This window comes from Zeus faber (genome assembly GCF_960531495.2).
Source record: "Zeus faber genome assembly, chromosome: 2".
Classification (NCBI taxonomy): domain Eukaryota; kingdom Metazoa; phylum Chordata; class Actinopteri; order Zeiformes; family Zeidae; genus Zeus; species Zeus faber.
In genome coordinates this window covers 3,990,477-4,010,300 of record NC_137189.1, presented here as the reverse complement: position 1 = coordinate 4,010,300, position 19,824 = coordinate 3,990,477, and the positions used below count along the sequence as shown (strand labels likewise).

At 43.0% G+C, this 19,824-nt stretch overlaps 2 protein-coding genes across 2 annotated transcripts in view; one reads left to right on the top strand and one right to left on the bottom strand.

Annotated features, from left to right (window-relative positions):
* Positions 1 to 429: 429 nt before the first annotated feature.
* On the bottom strand, positions 430 to 11,696 carry hnrnpub (heterogeneous nuclear ribonucleoprotein Ub). The gene is made up of 14 exons (XM_079996927.1): positions 11,053 to 11,696; positions 9,931 to 10,045; positions 8,020 to 8,099; positions 7,803 to 7,942; positions 7,554 to 7,653; positions 7,089 to 7,201; positions 5,653 to 5,916; positions 5,158 to 5,277; positions 4,629 to 4,757; positions 4,375 to 4,543; positions 3,187 to 3,471; positions 2,807 to 3,081; positions 1,777 to 1,941; positions 430 to 1,256 (listed from the first exon to the last, which is right to left on the bottom strand). Exons 1-14 carry the CDS (start codon positions 11,597 to 11,599, stop codon positions 1,206 to 1,208), a joined length of 2,553 nt encoding a protein of 850 aa, XP_079853053.1. The 5' UTR covers positions 11,600 to 11,696; the 3' UTR covers positions 430 to 1,205.
* kif26bb (kinesin family member 26Bb) overlaps positions 11,652 to 19,824 on the top strand; it is a gene marked incomplete at both ends in the record, with an annotated part of 29,044 nt that continues 20,871 nt past the window's right edge. Inside the window, 3 exons of the mRNA XM_079996604.1 lie at positions 11,652 to 11,784; positions 14,386 to 14,513; positions 16,501 to 17,091. Coding sequence (XP_079852730.1) covers positions 11,652 to 11,784; positions 14,386 to 14,513; positions 16,501 to 17,091 — 852 coding nt within the window. The remainder of the gene's footprint in view (positions 11,785 to 14,385; positions 14,514 to 16,500; positions 17,092 to 19,824) is intronic.

Sequence of the window (19,824 nt, the reverse complement as noted above, 5' to 3'; positions counted from 1 at the left end):
CCCAATGAAAGCAATTTTCTTTTATATTTTTCTACTATATTCTAGACCTTCCATTGCACTTTTTTTTTTTAAAAGAATAAATTAAGTTTGAACTGCTGCCTCTTCATAGAGCTGAGTGATACTTGTGAGGAATATTCATATTAGTAAAGCACACCTAATGGCTTAAGGGCAAACTGACTGAAGAGTCTAAATGCATTTAATAGTTACCTTTTTAGAGATGTGGCTTGGCCAAAATTCTTTCTCAAAACAATACGCATTTGAATGCCAATAACTGTTCAGAGGTGGGACATACTCTACGGCGAATGAGGTGCCAACTGTGGCCCATCGCAGGGCTGATGTCCTTGCTGTTTGAAGTAGCAAACCAGGCCATAGCCCGTTCAAAGGCCCTTTACACACCTTTGAACCCAATCAAAAGTCACAAGCCAGCAGGAGATGTAAAAAATGCCAACCGGTCTTTTATTGTAAGTCTATGGATTTTAGATTACAGGCTTGAAAGTGGGAACAAATCACAAATAAAAGAAAACAAAACAATAATTGCTCGAGCAAATCTGCTGCTTCCGTTTAACAGTTTTCTGAAAGTGGTCTACAGGGACAACCTAACAACACTAGGTTAGCTACCAGGCATCTGGTTAGGAGGCAAAGGTTCCTTTTACTCATTAGCGTGTTTCATAAAGTTCTCATACCAACAAAACTAAGCAAAAAAAAATAATAATATATTTACAATTGGAAATATTAAAAAAAAAATGCAAAAAATAAAATCACAGCGCGGATAAAAACGCATAACCCTGAAAAATTATTCCCAACATCTGCATTGCAGGAAATCGTTTCTGGTTCCTGATATACCAAAACATGGGACACTGTTATATTGTTTTTCAAAGTGTTGGGAGTTAAAAGTAGTGGAAACAGATTGTAAAATATATATAAAAAAAAAACAAAAAACAAAAAAACAACAACTGAGAAATTAAAACTGAAGTGGACACGTTGAACCCATGTTTCACACAAATACATAGAAAGCCTCAACGAGACTCTGCCATCCTCTCCTCGCCTCTGATGTGGAATGTTGTTGATCCATATCGCTCAAGTCATCGCTGTCGGAAGGTTGTACATTTTAAAAGTGGGGCAGAGGAAAAAAGGAAAATAGAGCGTTGGATGTTCCGTGGCTAGCGGTGGGTCTGTTGGGGCCACCAGTCCGTTTCAACAGTCTCTCAGTAGTAGCCCGGCTGGTACTGCTGACTCCATGGCTTCTGATTCCAGAACTGCAAGGTGAAAAACACAGGAGGTTTGTACGGTTAAACAGATGACACCACAAGCGGTAGAATTTGTTACTATTAAGTTAAACATAATCAAACTCAGGTGAATAATGGCAACTTAAAGCACACATTCAAACTAGGGATGGACATTTAAATTTTTTTTTTGACCAATTGCCGACCGTTGTTAACCAATCAACCGCTATATGATGATGCTGCTGCTAAACCACTGGGTAAGAATTTGGTAATATGTCAGATAGCAAGTCATTAGGTGCTGGATGAATATAACCATTAGTTGTTTGTTTTTCTTACAGAACACGTAAAAAAATATCAAAATCTGATTAGATGTTTATGTTGAAGTTAAGACCTCAAATTCAAATGCTAAGACTATTTTTATGACTTTTGGTTCCAATATTTGTAAAACTGACACATTAAGGACCTGCAGACAACCTGGAAAGGGATGCAGCCTTTTGTATTTTTTTTTTAATCACATTTTGATTTCAGACACAACAAGCACAGGACGACTGACCCCTTGCTGCCAGCTCTGGTTGAAGGCTTGGACCTTGTCCATGCCAAAGCTGCCGTTCCTGTTGTTGCCAAAGCCACCGCTATTCCTGTTGTTACCAAAGTTGCGATCCTTGTTTCCGTAGTTACCACGGTTTCCGCCACCTCCGCCTCCTCCTCTCTGCTGGTACTGCAAAATAAAGGAGAAGAGACATTTATTATCGATATATTCATAATACACAGGGTCAATTTAAAAAACGTGGTTTGTGTAAGTAGCAGTTCAGGAGAAGGACAAACTTCAGTTTTAAAGGAGATCTATTATACAAAACTCAATTTTCAGTGCTTGTGCACATTACATTTGGGGCTGATGGACCGACTAACACATGACAGTCTATTTCAGAAAACATGTCCTGAAACGAGCCAATGTCGGGTTTCAGTAGAATTAGAACCACACCCACCCGAGTAACTCAAATCTTTTAAAAGAGGAATTAATACCAGCTGTCCATGAAGGAACTGCAGATGATGGAAATGTAAGCAGTTTAAAAAAAAAAAAAAAAAAGGAAATTAAGAGAAAAAAGGTGTTTCTTTAATAAATAAAGCCATCCGCTGTCTGTTTCCCCCCCCAAACAAAACCAATAAAAATAGTATATATATATATATATATATATATATATATATATATATATATATATATATATATATATATATATATATATATATATATATATATATATATATATATATATATATATATATATATATGAATTTTATTATTATTATTATTTATTTATTTTAGATGTATTTATTTTACAGCGTTCACTTGAATCAAAAAGTCCCAGAGAGTCCCGGTGCGTCATTGTGCGGTGTCCGTGTCTCCCACAAGCTTGGAGAACAGCAACGAAAGTCAGAATTAAGGCCAGAATGAGGCCTCGTAGATCTAATGAGTGAAAATTCAGCAACTGGATTGCTCATTTCTCGCCTCAACTGGCTCAGAAACAGATTTTGGTGGACGGATAAGGTGAAATCAGTGAAAGCAGCATAATAACAAGACCCACCTGGTTGAAGTTTCCCCTACTGGAGCCGCCACGGTTAGAGTTGGCTCCACCTCCTCTGCCCATGTTCCCTCTGTTCATCGGGCCGCCTCTATTCATGGACCCACCTCTGGGGCCCATGTTACCCCTCATTGGCCCTCCTCTGGGAGATCCGCCCAGGCTTGGCATGGGGCCGCCGCCCCGGCTGAATCCTCCACGACTGGGGTATCCTCCCCTGAAGGCCGGGTGGGGCATGAAGCCCCGTGGGGGGCGGCTGAAACCGCCACGTGGGCCGGGAGCTGGAGGTAAGATGGGCAAGTTATTTTCATTTCGGGAGACGTCAAATTTGATGAAAAATGCACATTTTGTCCTGTAATGGCTGCCCAACGAGGACAGCCTCATACCTCCTCTGAAGTTGCCTCGGTTCTGGAAGCCCCCACGGACACCACCGCCCCTCTGGCCTGGTCCACCCCCACGGCTGAACTGGTTTTTGCCGCCCCGGGTGCCTCCGCGCGGGCCGCCGCCTCTCTTGGGCGTCATGCCCCCCTGGTTGGGCCTCTTCTCGGCGGGCAGGGCTGTCTTGCTCTCCTCCTTGTATTGCTCCAGCAGCTTGGCAACGTCCTCCTTTTGCATCTCTGCGAAGGTCACGTCGCTGAAGCTCTCGCCTTCCTCTGGGATGGCGTAGAAGCCTGAAGAGGAAGCGCAGGTTACATCAGGGTTTCCACTCAAAAAAGCATGTTCCCACATTACAAATTATTCATAATCAAGACACCGCTTTTAAAATAATTATCTTTATAACTTATCGGAGCTCTTCTGAAGAGAAACTGAGTGTGTACACACTTCTTTCATTGCCATCTTCCGGACTGTCAGTTTTGGAATTCGCAGAGAAGCAAGTAGAAATAATTATTGCACAAATAAATATTATTGCACAAAAAGAGTGCACACTGAATAAAACATCCCCAGGCCAGGACAATTCCATAACGAAAAAAAAACAAACAAACAAACAAAAAATAAAAAACACAATTTTGGGGTTTTCTGGGATGCGCAGAAATCCCTACAAATGTCCATTCTTCTTACATTTATGACTTTGGGCTATTAAAAAAAGTGATCCTGCCTTCACCCAATCCAGGAATGTTTTTAACATAAAAGTTCTGTTACTTTTTCGAATATGGTATCCAAGTGTGACGTGATTTCGTAAGGGGGCAGGGGGTGACAGGTTTGGAGGCAAGCAGCAGTTGTTGTTCCTGTGCCAGAGAACTGAGAAGCACGTGGCTGAACTTGTAGCGTCCCATGCACGGTCATGTTACACAGGTTTAATGACATCACATCTGCATTCAATGGCCTCCAATCAAACTAAAATCCCCATGGATGGAATATGACAAACTGTATGCAACCATCCACATTGAGATTGACATTTAGACTTGAACTAAACCTCGATAATGACATAGATCCAATAGGCATAGATAAAATTGCTGCATTAGAGCCGGGCAATAGATATAATATAAATATTGTGACACAAGACAGTCAAATGGTGCCTTTGTAGACAGTAAAATAAAAAAAATTAAAAAAACACTAAAGTAAAAACCATTTACTTTTCATTTTGAGAAGGGCGTGCTCAGGGACTTCTTTGCCGTCGCTTTCGGCCTTCTTCTGGGCTCTCTGCTTGTACTCATCGTCGGAGGGGCAGACCACCACGGCCTTTCGCTGGAATCCAGCAAACAAACACATCTTCCTCTTCTGGCCCGGGGCGGACAGGTTCGTCTGGGGGCGGGAAAATTATTATTTAAAGATGACTTGGTTACCCAGACATAATTAACACCTTTGTCTCATTAGATTGGCGACTCACATGATCCAGGATGTAGTTCCTCTTCTTGCGTGCAGCGATCTCAATGAACTTTCCCAGGAAGAGTGGGGCACGCTGGGAAATGGCAGAGAGCTTCGTAGTGTCTTTGGCCTGCCGCTTCAGGCTGCCAATCTGTATGAGAAAGAAGAAATACGTAGAGGGAAATCTTAATTATTTCACACAGGATAATATACCATCTGTGCTATGCCACACACACACAGATAATTGGAGTGCAACAGAAGCGAGAAATTAATAAATCATCGCAATTTGGAACAGGTGAAAATGTGCACCAGAGGGTGTACAGAACATTCTATTCATGACCTTTTTATTATTATTTTTTTTTAATCAGTTCAAATTAAATCCAATCCTTACTTTAAGTGATAGTCAAGTCTTAACTCAAACCAACAGCAAATAATTTTAAGCATATACAGGACAACTACCCAATGACAAACACATTTAAACATTAATATTGAAGATATATTAAGACCTCTCACAGACCCGGGACACCCTGTGTTTTAGTCTGATCACTCACCATCATCTTCTCCACAATGGTGTCACTGCCCAGGATGTAGTATTTGCCGGGGTTCTCTTGGACGTGATTCTTCACCCATGTTGTCTTCCCTGAGCCTGGCAGGCCCACCATCACCAGCATCTAAAATATAGTGTGAAAGAGGGACATGTGGATATTGGTAACATATAATGGTGCACAAAATTTAAGTCAATCCGGGGGCTTTAAACTGCAGGTCTGCTAATGACTGAATGCAAGTCAATGGAAAAAGTATTAACATCTCGCAGAAATAGTCAATAACCATTTTCTTCAAGACTTAAGGGTCTCAATATCCAAGTTTACTTTTTCTAATGGGCGTACGGTATGAGATTTTGAAAATTCTTATTTGATAAAGAGGATACTAAGCCTTAAAAGGCTATATTTGAGGGCATATTGAGTAAGGTGGGCGGCCAAACCAATCCTCCAAATATTAAAGATTTTTAAAGTTCTGGCCCTTCATTCTATAGCATATGCCTTTACCTCGCAGTCAGCCTTGGTCGATGGCCCTTTGGGCCCTCTGACTCGCTCGTCAACAGGGATCTGCTGCAGGAAGGTGTAGCCCTCCGCCTGAGGGAAGTAGGGCTCATCCAGCTGGCCGAAGTTGAACTCCACGGCACAGTTGTGGCAGATGACGTGGGGGAACAGGGCCTGGTCTACAACGGAGTCCTTGCTGACGTTGAAGGCGACCGCCGACTCGCCGCCATTCTTGGAGAAGGACATCTGAACCTCATTGTCCTCAAAGTCCTGAAGAGAGGCCATCACACAATACACAGCGTTTAACACACTGCCGACTGAAACTCAAAGCTTTGGATGTATTAGTGTACTAGTATTATTAGCCTGCAGAGCTGGATCCCTATTATTGCTCGCCGACAAATTTATTTTATTATATATTTTTTTTTTTGTAAAAATTGCTGCATTTTTCGGGCTAAGTATCGCAAACGCGACAATGGCAGTACACAGACGTGGTTGAGGTCTCGTTAAAAGTGGGACTGTTCCGATGTCTTCAGAGTTAGGTCAATAAAAGCTGTTGTAATTTCATTAGTTTCAGGAGTGGGCCACTTTGTGACATCATCATCCGACGTTAGACAAGTCCAAGCCTTGTCTCTTAGAAGTCATTCCCCCCCCCAGCTAATTGGGAGTACGACATCTAGACAGACAGCTTGAGCTGGGGCTGCGTTTAAAGGAAACTCAGAAAACTAACTTGTGCTGCGTTATACAAAACCCTGAAAACGATTATTGTTCAAAGAAGACGTGTTGGCACCACAGGAAGTTCCAAGAACCGACCCTTTCTTTTGTGTCCGCACTGCGTTAACCAGGAAAAAAACAAACAAAAAAAACAAAAAAACAGGGGCATTTAAACTGAACGCCAGAAAAGCAACATGCAATGACATAAGTGCACAGTGATTGGTCCTGACAGTCCACAGCGTTTGTAAATTTGGTAACTTGTGCTGGGTTTCACAGAACCCGGAAAACTGTAATACGTACTAATAACGATTAAAGTGGACCCCCTGCATGGCTGCCTGAAGCTATATATTTTTTTTATTATTATTCTAAATAGTTTTAAAATTATTATTATGAAAGATTTGAACACGTTGGTAGTGACATGTTTTGGTAAGATAGGGCTTATGTGTAAACCCATTATAGTAAAAATTAAACTAATAAAAGTACAATATGTCAGCAGTCTTAGGCTTTCAGACATATATACTGTCCACAGAATAATACTATCGGTATTATTCTGTGGACAGTATATATGTCTGAACCTAGAAGATGTCCTTGTTTCCCTTTTAAATTAAGGACATCTGAATTAAATTTGTTGTCCCATTGACAAATTAGTTTTTTGTTTTTTTTTTGTTTTTTTTAAACTTAGTCCCATCCAACATTGTATCCTTTTGCCAATAATAAAAACTTAGTCTTACAATGAGGCAGCAGATGACGTCATTCTCCTCGAAGGTCTCGCCGAAATCCTCTGTGACGCAATTAGTGGTCTTCTTACCCTTTCCAGAGTAGGCGTATGAGTGCTCCTCCTCGCCTATACAGAAAAGTGTTTTGTGTATACGTCCCTTAAAATTTACATCAAAAAGATGGAAGAAAGGACAGGCACGCTTAGAGAAAGGTCTGTAATAAAATGTAGGTCAGCCTCCATCAGCTAATGTGGTGGGGGGTGGGGTGTAATTGCAGCCATTTTACACAATGCCATCTTGTCCATGGCCACTAGAGGACGCTACCTTCATCCAGTCCGATTTTTTCAATTTACCAAACACTGAATCTGAGGCTTCACTGGTGATCTTCTCAAGCCATATATATATATATATATATATATATATATATAAAAAAAATAAAAACATACAAAGAAAATAAAGGGGCCAGAATAAAACACTAACCCAGGAGCAGACTGCCAGTGGCCAGGGACCAGCCGACTTGCACCTCATGGATGTCCATGTTCTTGCTGGAGATGTGTTTCACTGGAATCTTTTCTGTGATCTATTGACACAAAAGGCATAAATAAATTAATTCAAGGTTAGTTGTAAGCGACTTGACAGAATGATGAAAAACAAATAAACAGAAACAAAAGGACTACACCTGTCCAATAAGTCTGGGAAACAATTGGTGGGTGTTTTGTGTGAATGTACCTTCATCTCGAAGCAGACTTTGCCGTTGGTTACCCCATAAGTAGCTCTGCCGCCAGACCAGAGGTAGGCGAAGCTCTCCATGGTAAGAGAAGAGGCGCTGTAACGGTCTCTCGACACCTTGAAGTGCAGGTCGCAGTTGTCTGCAAAATGTAGAGATTGTCAAATATCTGACAAGTGCTCAATACTTCCAACAGTCTCCCATGCTAGGATTACTCACAGGTATCCAGACAGACTTTTGTATCGTCAAACTCCTCATCCTCCTCCTCCAGCGGTGGCACAGGTGATTTAAACGACGCCCTGAAAGAGAGGCAGCACAGCCAGTCAGAGAGACATTCCAGGGGTCACAGCAGTCGCCAGGGGCCTGAGAAGGCGACTTGGGAGAGCACCTGCTCTTCTGAGATTTGTGGGTGGAAACCATGAAGGAAGGACTGACAGAAAAAAAGAGAAAATTCTAGACAAAGGTAATGCATCCTCCATCCAGACATAAATCAATCATTTTACTTAGAAAAGCCAGAAGATTTGTCGGCCATTGGCAGACAGCACTTACCTTGCAGAGTCCAGCGAAATCTAAAACTAGAGAGACAGAGAAAACAGCTTCTGCTAGCCATAATGTGTAAGGCCAAAAGTAGGTTTAAACCATTAAACTCAAGTCAGGTCAACCAGCCGCCTATCTCAGTGTTTACAGTTTTCCGAGGTCAGCCATAGTCATACGTCTGTGTGGCAATCCTACCGACCTCTATATACAATGAAAGTGCTAACATTTCATGCACAATACATTGATTTTTGTTGAGAAATTAGATCAATGGGCAGATAAAAATATGCTGTGATTTATCTAAGATTACCGCCACAGCAACTTACCAACTCTGCGGCTTAGAAAAAAAAGTTTGATGCCTAAAAGTAAGAAGGTGCCTCAAAGATAAAACTGCTGCCCCAACTCAAAGGTCAAATGTGTTAAAGCTCCAAGTAGTGAGACAAATCACTGCTGTGACTGTATTATACAGAGACAGAGTGAACCACTGGCCAGTGAGGCATGGATGGGACCGTCATGTTGTTTACATCTGCTGGTGGCAAAACATTTCCAAGTGCTTGCACATCTGTCATCTTGTTTGTCTTCACAGCCTGGAGCAGGCTACAAATGGCCACGACGCGCGATTTATGGCGACTTTGAAGGCGGAAAAAGGGACCGCCAGACTAATCTGGAGCATATTGTCAATGCAGCCGGGCCTCCAGTCAAACACACTGTAGCTCTACAGATCTGACAAAAAAAAAAAAAAAAAAAAAAAAGAAACTTAAGAGCTAGGGCTCTGGACAAAAAAAAGAAATCTCTTAAATTCTTGGTCCAGTTATGACTTTTGGTGACAGCTGCTGTCGGTGCCAGCTTTTCTTTGCGGCGATATAATGTAAATAAACCAACCAGGCTACTTCTTACAAACACTATCGAGTCCAGACAGCAATGAAAAACATAACACCGACCAGGAACTAAGCACATGCGCACACATCCAAACAAACAACGTCTCCTGCGCAGAGGGGGAGAACAGACACACACAGACACACACACACAAAGAAGAAAAATATAAATAAACCAGAGCGAGGTAGAACGATGGAGAATAGCGAATTCTTCCGTTGACGGTCCAAAACATTCCTGGAGATTTGCTACACCCGTGTGTGAGCTACTCTGCAGCAGTTGACACCCCCACCCGTCCACCCTTATCTTCCTCCCTCCCTTTATAAGTGCACAGCTGCTACTTCCCTCCTGGTTCTCTTAGAGCAGACTGAATTCACCTTGAGGACACAATGGGCTTTTCAAACAATAAGTGGCATAAGGAACAGATGTCATAATTCATCAATAGACGTAAAATATGTGCTTCTGCTACAGAATGCAGTTTGTTACAGACACAAATGTGAGTGGCCACTGCAAAAAGGTAAATGGTAAGGTTCTATAGGTAGTCAGGGATGACCCTCAAAACATGTGTGAAAGTAAAGCTACTGATAAAAATGTCATGATACTTAAAGAGGGTTTTCTCTTCACTAGTTAGGTGCATTGGCACTTAAAGCCAATACAGTTAAACAAAGCTATGGATGGCGCTTCGGGAATGCCGAAGGCCATTTTGCTCTGTCCCATCCTTACCAGCTGTATTTGTTCTCTTCAATAAATTCAAAGTAGCCCCTTCCATGTTCCTCCCGGCGTCTCTTAACACCCTTCTTATTCTTCTGATCAGCATTCGTGTCTTTGTCCGCATCCCCTTTGGAAATAAAACAAAGATATAGAATGAGGTGCTCCTTTTTAGAGAGAGAGAGAGAGGTCGGACTGGCAGTGGGGGTTCTGGCCCACGAAGCCCGGTTCATTAATTACAATGCGTCGACCATTAAGACCATCTCACAGTTACACCTCACCCTTAATATTAAAAGACATCCAAAGTCCATGACAACAATTCTAATGAACCAGATGGCAGTTAGAAAGTAAACTGGTCCTAACACGAGGCTTAAACAGCATTTACTGGGATGGGGAACAAAATAAAGGTATGAAGGCAATTGTATGAAAAATGGGCATAAAATATAGAATATTTTAAAAGGCTATGGCACTGTTTGTTGCTATGGTGTGTTTTTGTATGGGACATGGATCATGCACTAAAATAATGACACTAGACCTGCACTGACCCCTTAAACCCTCCTCGATTACCAGGTGAAATAGTAATGGGAGAATATTTAAATCTAGAACGAACTGACCGAGATTAAAGTTGATTAAAAACGTGCAGCCTAATAAAAAAATAAAAAAAAATAGGCGAAATTGCACAATTTCCTTTTTTTAACAGTGAATTGTTGATACGGTGGTTCGTGTATTCATAATATTTGTTTATTGTATATCGGCTTAAATTCATTTTAAGCATTTATTGCACATTGCCAGTTATTTTTTATTCTTGTAACTAATTTTTGTGACTTTTGTCTTGACCTGAGCTGCCGAAACAATATGCAATATGCCTTCGGGGTGAATTAAGTGTGTAATCCATCGATCTCCTGGACCGCCCTGGTGAGCTAGCTAACTAGCACGTCGGACACAAAGGAATGCTAGTCTGCCGGCGAAGGCCGCAGCGTTAGCCGGAAGTTAGCATGCTAACCGTAGAATGCCGGGATATAACGTGTAGCTCATGCTGCCTAGCCTAGTGACGTCACGCTCGCTCTCCGACACCCCGACACCCCGGAGCCTTCCAGGCGGCAACACTTCAAAATCCAGTCCGGCGTCCAGACTCACCCTCAGCGGCCTGGTCTCCGGGCTCACCGTCCTCCGCGTCGATTTTCTCCATGTCGTCCACGTCTGCCTTGAGCATGGGATCCATCTCGTCCTCGTCGTCGTCGTCGTCTTCCCCGTCGCCCATCTCCTCGTCTTCGGCGACGGCGTCGTGGCCGCCATCTCCGTTCTCACCTCCATCTTCTTCCGTTGCTGCCGCCTCCGCCGCCGCCGCCGCCTCCTCCTCCTCCTCCTCCGCCGCCTCCTCCTCCTCCTCCTCCTCCTCCCCCTCGTTGGCCTCCATCATGGCCTCCTCCGCCGCGCCTCCGTCGCCCTCCTCCTCCTCGCCCATGCCCTCCTGCTCGGCGGGCTGGCCGAAGTCATCGTCCCCTTCCGCCTCCGCCTCGGCCTCCGCCACCAGCGGGGAGTCGCCGGCCAGCGCCTCCTCGTTCAGCGCGGCCTGCAGGCGGTCCATGAGCTCGGCCTTCAGCCCCTTGTCGGAGAGCTGCCGCCGCTTCAGCTCGTCCTTCAGCTCATTCACCTTCAGCTTCTTCACGTTGATAGAGCTCATGCTGGCCGTCCGCGATGGTTCTGCCGTCGAATAAAACGCGTTAAAATAGCGGATGGGACGATACACGGAGGACACACCGCTGTCGCTGCTCAAACTGCGCCGGATGGCACCGCACTGCTCCGCGGCTGAAAGAAGAGCTTTGCCGCCGCTGCGCACCGCGGGCTGCGGCGGGGGCGGGGCCTACCGTAATCACCCCAGAGGCGGCGCGCGTGCGGGGGGACGGGGACGTTCCCTTGGTTACCCAAAAAACGCCTGAAAATAAGTAAAGAAACGCCGAGACGCCCCGAAATAAATGTAGAAAAAAATGTCCACGTAGCAATAACCGAATGTGTAGAGATATGAACATAAATGACGATATGGACTCAAATTCCGCCCCTTGCGGTGGCCGGCGTGAGCGACTCATGTCGATTGCACACATTTTAGTATTTTTAGAGCTTATAGGGCTTATTGTGCGTCATCACCGGGTGTCATGACATTTCACTACATATATGTATGACAACAGGTATATGTGACAAATAATCACTTGAACTTATTTTTTATTTAACCTTTAATCAGTCTCATACCGATTAACATCTATTTTACAAGAGAGACCTTGAACTACAACTTATTGATCTATATATGTGTGTGTGTGTGTGTGTGTTTATATATATATATATATATATGTGTGTGTGTGTGTGTGTGTGTGTGTATATATATATATGCCACTAAACGACAGTACATTTTATATATATATATATATGTGTGTGTGTGTGTGTGTGTGTGTGTGTGTGTATATATACATATATATATATATATACGCCACTAAACGACAGTACATTATATATATATACATATATATATAGAGAGAGAGAGAGAGCGAGAGAGAGTAAACATCGACTTTCGGTTTGGGTCGAATAACGTAAAACGACGTTATTGTGATGACTGGAACGCCGCCCGCCACCGGAAGTGGTTTGGTCGGTATGAATGCATTTGTCACAGCACTTTACTAATTCAACACGTATGTCAGAGGATATCGATGAAAAAACGAGGCCTCATATGTTTTTATTCTATTGAAAGGGTTGTGGTTAAATCGACCATCAGTGTGCGCTCTCCAGACGAAGCGGCTGCTGTACCTACTGCGCGCCACCAGGGGTCGCCGTTGCTCAGTTTCCAGTGCCCCCCGGATCTTAAAATACTACCAGTGAATCGGGTCTGTTATGAAAACATTACGTTATATTCAAAATATTCAAACAGCTTTGAATAAAAGCCATAACACATATACTTATTTACACATTTACTTGTGAAAATACTAAACAATAGCATTTCCACCCCTCCCACAACACTATTATGTATTGCAAAGTAAATGTCTTTTTTCTTGACTTTCCTCTTGCCTAATTCGTTTAATATCCTGTATAAAAGGCATTAACATGTCCTTCTCCTACGAAATTGTATCGCCATATAAGGATTAAAAAAAAATATATATATATTCTATGTGTTTAGTTTATAGGTTTATAGCCAATAACATTTGCCAAGGTGGAAACCACGTACAATAAATCACTAAATAGAGAAGTGGTAATTTGTTGAAGGACAAAACGTCACGTGTGCCCGAAGCTGGGGAAATGATCGGAATCAGAATGTTTAATGGCCAACTGGAAGATACTCAAGGAATTTCCCTGGGTGCATGTGCCAACATAGATTAACAACAAATGTTCTAACAAATATTGGGGGGAAAAATAGAAGGTAAAAAAGTCATAACATATCCAAATATAGAAACAAATAAAATAAGATTGACAATATTTCCAAATAAAGATTGCCAATATACAAGAATGTGACATTTCACTGCATGCAGTGTGCAGTATGCAGTATGTATATGTATGTGACAGATAATCTCTTGAACTTGAACTTGAATGCAATAATTGAAAAAATATCATTAAGATGATCAGGTCTTGTCAAAAGTAAACAGGACCCTCAAACTATGATCGCTTTGAAACAGAAATGAGCCACACCCATCCTCATTTTGGAAGACAGCCTTTTGCAAGAAAACGCACAAAATGTTGAATATCCTTATATTTCAGGATACAGTCCTATCTCTACAGTGGCACATCGTTGGTTTAATAATAAGGATGGTTTACATCGTTTTAGTAAGAATGGGAACGTGAGACACCGTCCCTTAATATTACTCTTAATTATTGACTATTTTCTGAGGTTTCTCTCTGCCGCCCCCTGCGGGCTACTCTAAGAACGGCACGTTGTTAATTTAATAAGCAGGTTCGCTCAGTGCGCTTCGAGCAGTGCTGCTGCTCCGCCCGAGCGTCTGTCTCCCCATCGTCCTTTTGTTTCAACCATTTGGAACGGGAAACAATCCGCCTTCTACCCTGGAAGGACTTTTGGAATATTGAAAAAGATTTGGGTTTTTCTTTCTCGGGTTTCAACAACCACCTTGAAAGTTGAGATGTTTTTTTCCCACGCGGAAAGAGGAGAAATGTCCAAACTAACGAAGGAACGAACCACAAGGGCTGGTAATGAATTATTAAATATTTATATCAGTATTGCAGATGAGCTGATGTGCTTTTTGGCTTTTTTTTCATATATATATATATTTTAATTATTTGGGCGTGGTTTATTATAGTTTGAACGCCACTTGATTCTTGATTTCTCATGTGCGGACTTTCTGATGCCCCACCTTGGCAGCCAACTGGCTCCCTTCTCCCTAGAATAACGCCTCTCGCATGTGTCTACAACGCTGGAATATGTGCCGGAGGACTGACACCGTCCTACCCCAAAAGTCCCCGTTTTGCCGCTGTAAGGGCTGGTGATAGACGCCCGCATCATGTCTGAGGGAAAAGTTCCGTGCTGTGACAAGTGCTCCGGGACCCTGGTGGGGCTGAAGAAGCAGGCTCTGAGCCTGGCTGTGCACCACCACTTCTCCTCCAAGGTGGGTCATTCTGAGCATCTACATATTCAAATGTCTGGGGTGTAATGATATGACAAAACCGTCAAAACCTTTCAGCGTGTTCTTGGACAAAATGTTTCCATAGGATAATTACAACATGTTGTTATGCATATTTTGTATGTAAGCATATCCCAACACTTTGTCTTGGTTATAATTCCAAAATAGTGTACAATTTGATTTACAGAAACTGAGAATTTAAGAGAAGGTTTAAAATTCATAACACAAGCATAACAATGAGGCTTGAACAACAGATATTTATATGAATTGAATGAACAAAAACTGCATTTATATATATTTTATTTATATTTATTGTATTTCATCAGTCTATGAAAAATATAAAAAAATATGGCAATGAAATGTCGCCTTATCATATCTTGTCTTGTCTTGTCTTGTCTATCTTATCTTATCTCATTTCATCTCATGTTCAAATGGACGCCTTGTATTCATCATATGTTACTGGATCCTTGAGGAGGGACCATACTCCACCCCTACAGTCTCACCAACGACATCCATCACACACTCAAATCAGCAAAGCAAACCAGTGCCATTCCTGTGCGAGTGTTTTCAAATGGGCATGAATATTTCATCATGGCGAGGCAGTGTTCTCTTGTCAGTCCTCTCCACGGGGAAACAGCGTTTATTTTTGTCCTTTGGAGTGATAGGGCACGGATCACATCGTGTTTTAGGAGAAAGACTGCAATTCGCCAACACTGGATGAGCTGTGGGCCAGGGAGAGACCTCTGGCCACAGAAAACCAGAGGAAATCTGATAAGGGAGCCTCTAGTCGGTTTATTGATTTGAGCAAGGCTCAAATGTTCTTGCCAACCAGCAAACAGAGACATTTGCCCATCTGTCTTCTGCTGAATATTTTATATTCTTTCCCTCATAGAAACATATGCAAATAGAATGATTTACTAAGCATTTTTTGTATTTAACAGAATAAGGGGTGGCAACTTTTTTACATTTATGTATTTACGTATTTACGTATTATGTGCTTGGAGATGTGGTCTCAAACCAGATCTCCAAACTCCAACCAAACATAATAGCACAGCACAGAACTCAAAAGCACATCTGGTTGATTATGGGTCATTGGACAAGCCCGGGTTGGCCGTTTTAATCCATAGGACAAACTAGTCACTTTTTTAAAAGTTACTAGTAGGCCTACTTATATTTTAGTTACTAATTGCTCTCCCAACAGTTATTATTTTAGTTTTACTAATTGTTTTTTTTAACAATTGGAATAGTAATAGTATCTAATGAATAAGTACTAGTACCTAATATAGTTTGACTAGTAAAACTAAAGTAGTTACTAGTAACTGTTGTAATAGCAACTAGTTAATTTTAAAAAGTGACTGGTTCTTCCTATGGATTAAGTGTTGAAAGGGCTTTCCATACACATCAGCTTCCATCTCTCTGGGGTGTATCGTATTATAGGCCCACTTTTTAACCTTGATGTGAGTCACAGTATACCCACTGTCTCAGCGGTGTAGTCAGTGATCGATTTGTTCAACGTAAATAATCTTGCAGGGAACGCGGTAATACTCCTTTGTCTGCCAGTAGCTGCAGTTCCTTTGAGCAAAGCACTTAACCATCAAGTGCTTCAGTGGCTGTTCGGTGGTTAGTGGTTTAACTAAAGTTTGTTTCACTGTCACAAGTATAGATGTTCGTAAATGTAGAAATTTGAATTTCAAACAAGGATATGCCTCCAGTACATATAGTGACTTCTTGACTTTCTTGATCAAAGTTATGGAAACATAGTTTACAGTGAGAGAAGGCTTTGGTGATTTTTCCAAATCTACCATTAACCACAGGCATTCCTGCCAGATTTGTTGTGTTTTATAATCACACTGCATCAGGTATGAATGAGTGACTATGACACACGTCATGACTCACATCATCACAGTCTATTTCCAGTCAGTGATGCAGAACATTCATTATGTATGCTCCCCGTTCAATTCCCATTCTGTAGGACTTGAGTACCATGTCGGCCTTTCTTCACCACAACCTGCGGGTCCACAGCAGCCGCTCCACATTAGACTCCAAGGAGAAGGACGGGGACCAGGGGGCGTGTGCGTCCTGCGGTTCCCACGTGGCCCAGCTCAAGCAGGAGGCCATACGCCTGGCTCTGTCCGGAGAACACTCCAGGTGGCTCGGGCTTTCTTCTGATGACGCCTACAAAGAATCCGCTCACAACCACGTCCCTACAACCGCTGGGACGTGGCGGAGACAGCAGGACACAAAGTGCGGAGACAAAACTCCATGGGAGACTGGCATATCCGTCTCAAGCTCTCAACTGCACAGTTTGACGTACAGCCCTCACAACCCGAGGACACTTCAGCGGACTCCTCAACGCACGACTCAACGGACCCCCCAGGGGACCCCCCAGGGAACTCCCCAGGGCACCCCTCAGGGTACCCCTCAGACTCTCAGACGGAGGGGTCCAAAACTCCAGAACCCAGACATGGACCGTTGGGTGGAGGAACAGCAGCAGCTGGTTGCCACGGCCAAATCTGTGTCAGCAGCCGGCGGTAATGGTGCCGCCGTCTACCCTTATCATCAGGTACAGTTAAAAGCCTTTCACTAGCATCCCCCACCCACCTGACGCCCACACACACACACACACACACACACACACACACACACACACACACACACACACACACACACACACACACACACACACACACACACAAGCACCCCTGTTCTCTCATCGTACAGCCCCCCTTTTTAATGTAATACACTCTTACGGGTGCACGTGTCAGCGAGGCAATGATTCATGGCGACCAATCAGACCCAATTTAGATTCCACGACTCAGGACGTCGTTTGAAAAGCGCTATAGCTAATGGGATAGAAGTGGGTCGTGATTTATCCCTGTCATAAAAAGCAAGCCAGTCAAAAAGCATTTGTGATCAATACGTGGGTGGTCATATTTAACAGGGAACATTTCTGCAAAATGCATGAATGCTGATGGGCGTCACTGTAAACTCAAGAGTTTTCCCCTCGGGAAGTGGTTGTTGACCCTTGCATGGTCGGATATTTTGGCAGAAATGTTCCGATTTTATCACAGTGCTTTGGTTTTACTGAATGCATTTGCTATTTGACTGTTTGTTTGCTGTTGTTGAAGACTAAAGGTGCTGGTCCAGACCTCTGGAGACATAATGTAAATCCATGACTTTTCTGCCGTTTCCAAAACACCAGTGATAACAAGGGAAGCTGCTGTACATTGAAGCTATCGGGCCATTAGTCCGACCTGTTGGTCAGACTAATGGAAAAAATCTGTCAAAAATCTCAGCTCATCTACAATGGATGCTAATTGAGACAAGGTGACAGAGGGAGAGAGCAGAGGAATTAGATAGATAGAGAAAGAAAAGAGGGGGGACGGGGAGGTTACCCGTGGAGAAAAAGGGGAAAAGGGGATGGGAGGATTGGGGTCAGAGGAAAGAACTGGGGGGAGGAAAGGAGAGAGGAGGAAGAGGACAGGGGAGATGTGGGGGGGATAGAGGAGTGTCAGGCTGGTTGAGGATGAGTGTGTGTGGAGGAACCTTGAAAGGGCATCGTGGGTAAAGGGCTGGAGAGCAGAGAGATGACAGAAAACCATTTGACCACAGCAAGGCGACCATAAAGAGTTTGACAGAGAGACTAAATGGTGGAAGAAGCGACTGAAGAAAGGGGAGGTGTGGGCTAGACCATGTATCTGCTTGGGTTATGTAAATTTATGGCTTATGCATGTTGTAGACCCCCAGTATGGAACGCCATTTGAGTCAAGATTAAACAAATAAATAAATACATAAACAAAAAACTATAATAAATGATATAATAAATGAAGCAAAAATATATCAATAAATGTAAATATTAATATATAAATATGAGTAAATATAGTTATAATTATAGTCATAATATTATTCATAATTCCACATTTATTTATTTAAGGGGACTTTTATCTGATAATGCCATATTTATTTATTTCATGGCACTTTTATTTCATAATGCCACGTTTCCAATATTTATATGCAAATTAATGGGGCGTGGTTACAGTAGCTCACAGATTCAGACCCAGCAGAGAGAGGGGGTGGCATGGCAACAGTGGTAGGAGTGGTGGTTGCTCAGAGCTGGTCCTCAGCTCCCGATACATTCTTGGTTGGAGCCGGTCACAGTGGAGGGCCACTACCCGTTTCCGCTTGACCAGCCGCACCCTGTACACCATGTCCGACAGCTGTTCCAGCACAATGCAAGGGCCAGCCACCTGGCTCGACGGCTTGGGGGAGAGGCCCTTCTTTCTCTCCGGAGAGTAAGGCCCACACCTCGGTCCCGGATGCAAAGTCTGTTCCCCGTCGGTGGGAATCGTAGGCCCGCTTCTATCGGAACCCGGCAACCGTTAAGGCTTGCCTGGTCAACCCGTGCACCTCCCGTAGCCTTTCATGGAGGTTGTGGAGGTAGCCCAGGCCGGGTTCCCCCCGCACCTCCCGCCCAAACACCAAGTCGACTGTGGTACGGTGTTTGTCTCCAAACATATGCGCTGCAGGAATACACCGGGTCTCCCACCGATACCGACTGGCTTCATACCGCCCGCTGGCTCCAACCAAGAAAGTATCGAGAGCTGAAGACCAGCTCCAAGTAGCTACTCCTATTGACATAAAAGCCCCCTTAGATAAATAAATGTGGAATGATGAAATAAAAGTCCCCTTGAATAAATAAAATGTTGTCTTTTTATAAATATCCTTATTAAAATAAAAAAAATATTTATTTATTTATTGAACTTTACTCATTTATATATTTATATTTACATGTATTTATATATTTACTGTGTCATTTATTTATTTAATAGGCATATTTATTTTTTTATTTATGTATTTATTTGTTTAATATGGACTCAAATGGCGTTCCATACCCCAGTGCCATCGTCTCCTCATCCTGCCCCCTCAATCCAGACCCCGGGTTCTTCTCTGGCACTAATTGGTGTTTCATGGTTGGATGTAGCATTTGGTGGTCGAGGAGAGAGCTGGCATTGTTATCTTGACCTAAAAATGCCCGAGAAATTGATGGGATGCAGGAGCAGTGGAAAACAAATTCCTGCCTTATTCTCTGGCTGACGGCAATCCTCAGTGACTTTATTTTGAGCTGGGGCAGATGTGCTGTATGGAGAACAGGCCATGCACTCTCCCCAGTTTAGACACACACACACGCACGTACCCACACACACACACACACGCTCACACACACACACACACACACACACGTTCATATCTACACAAAACCACACACACATTAGGGCATAAGTGTGAATAAGCATTG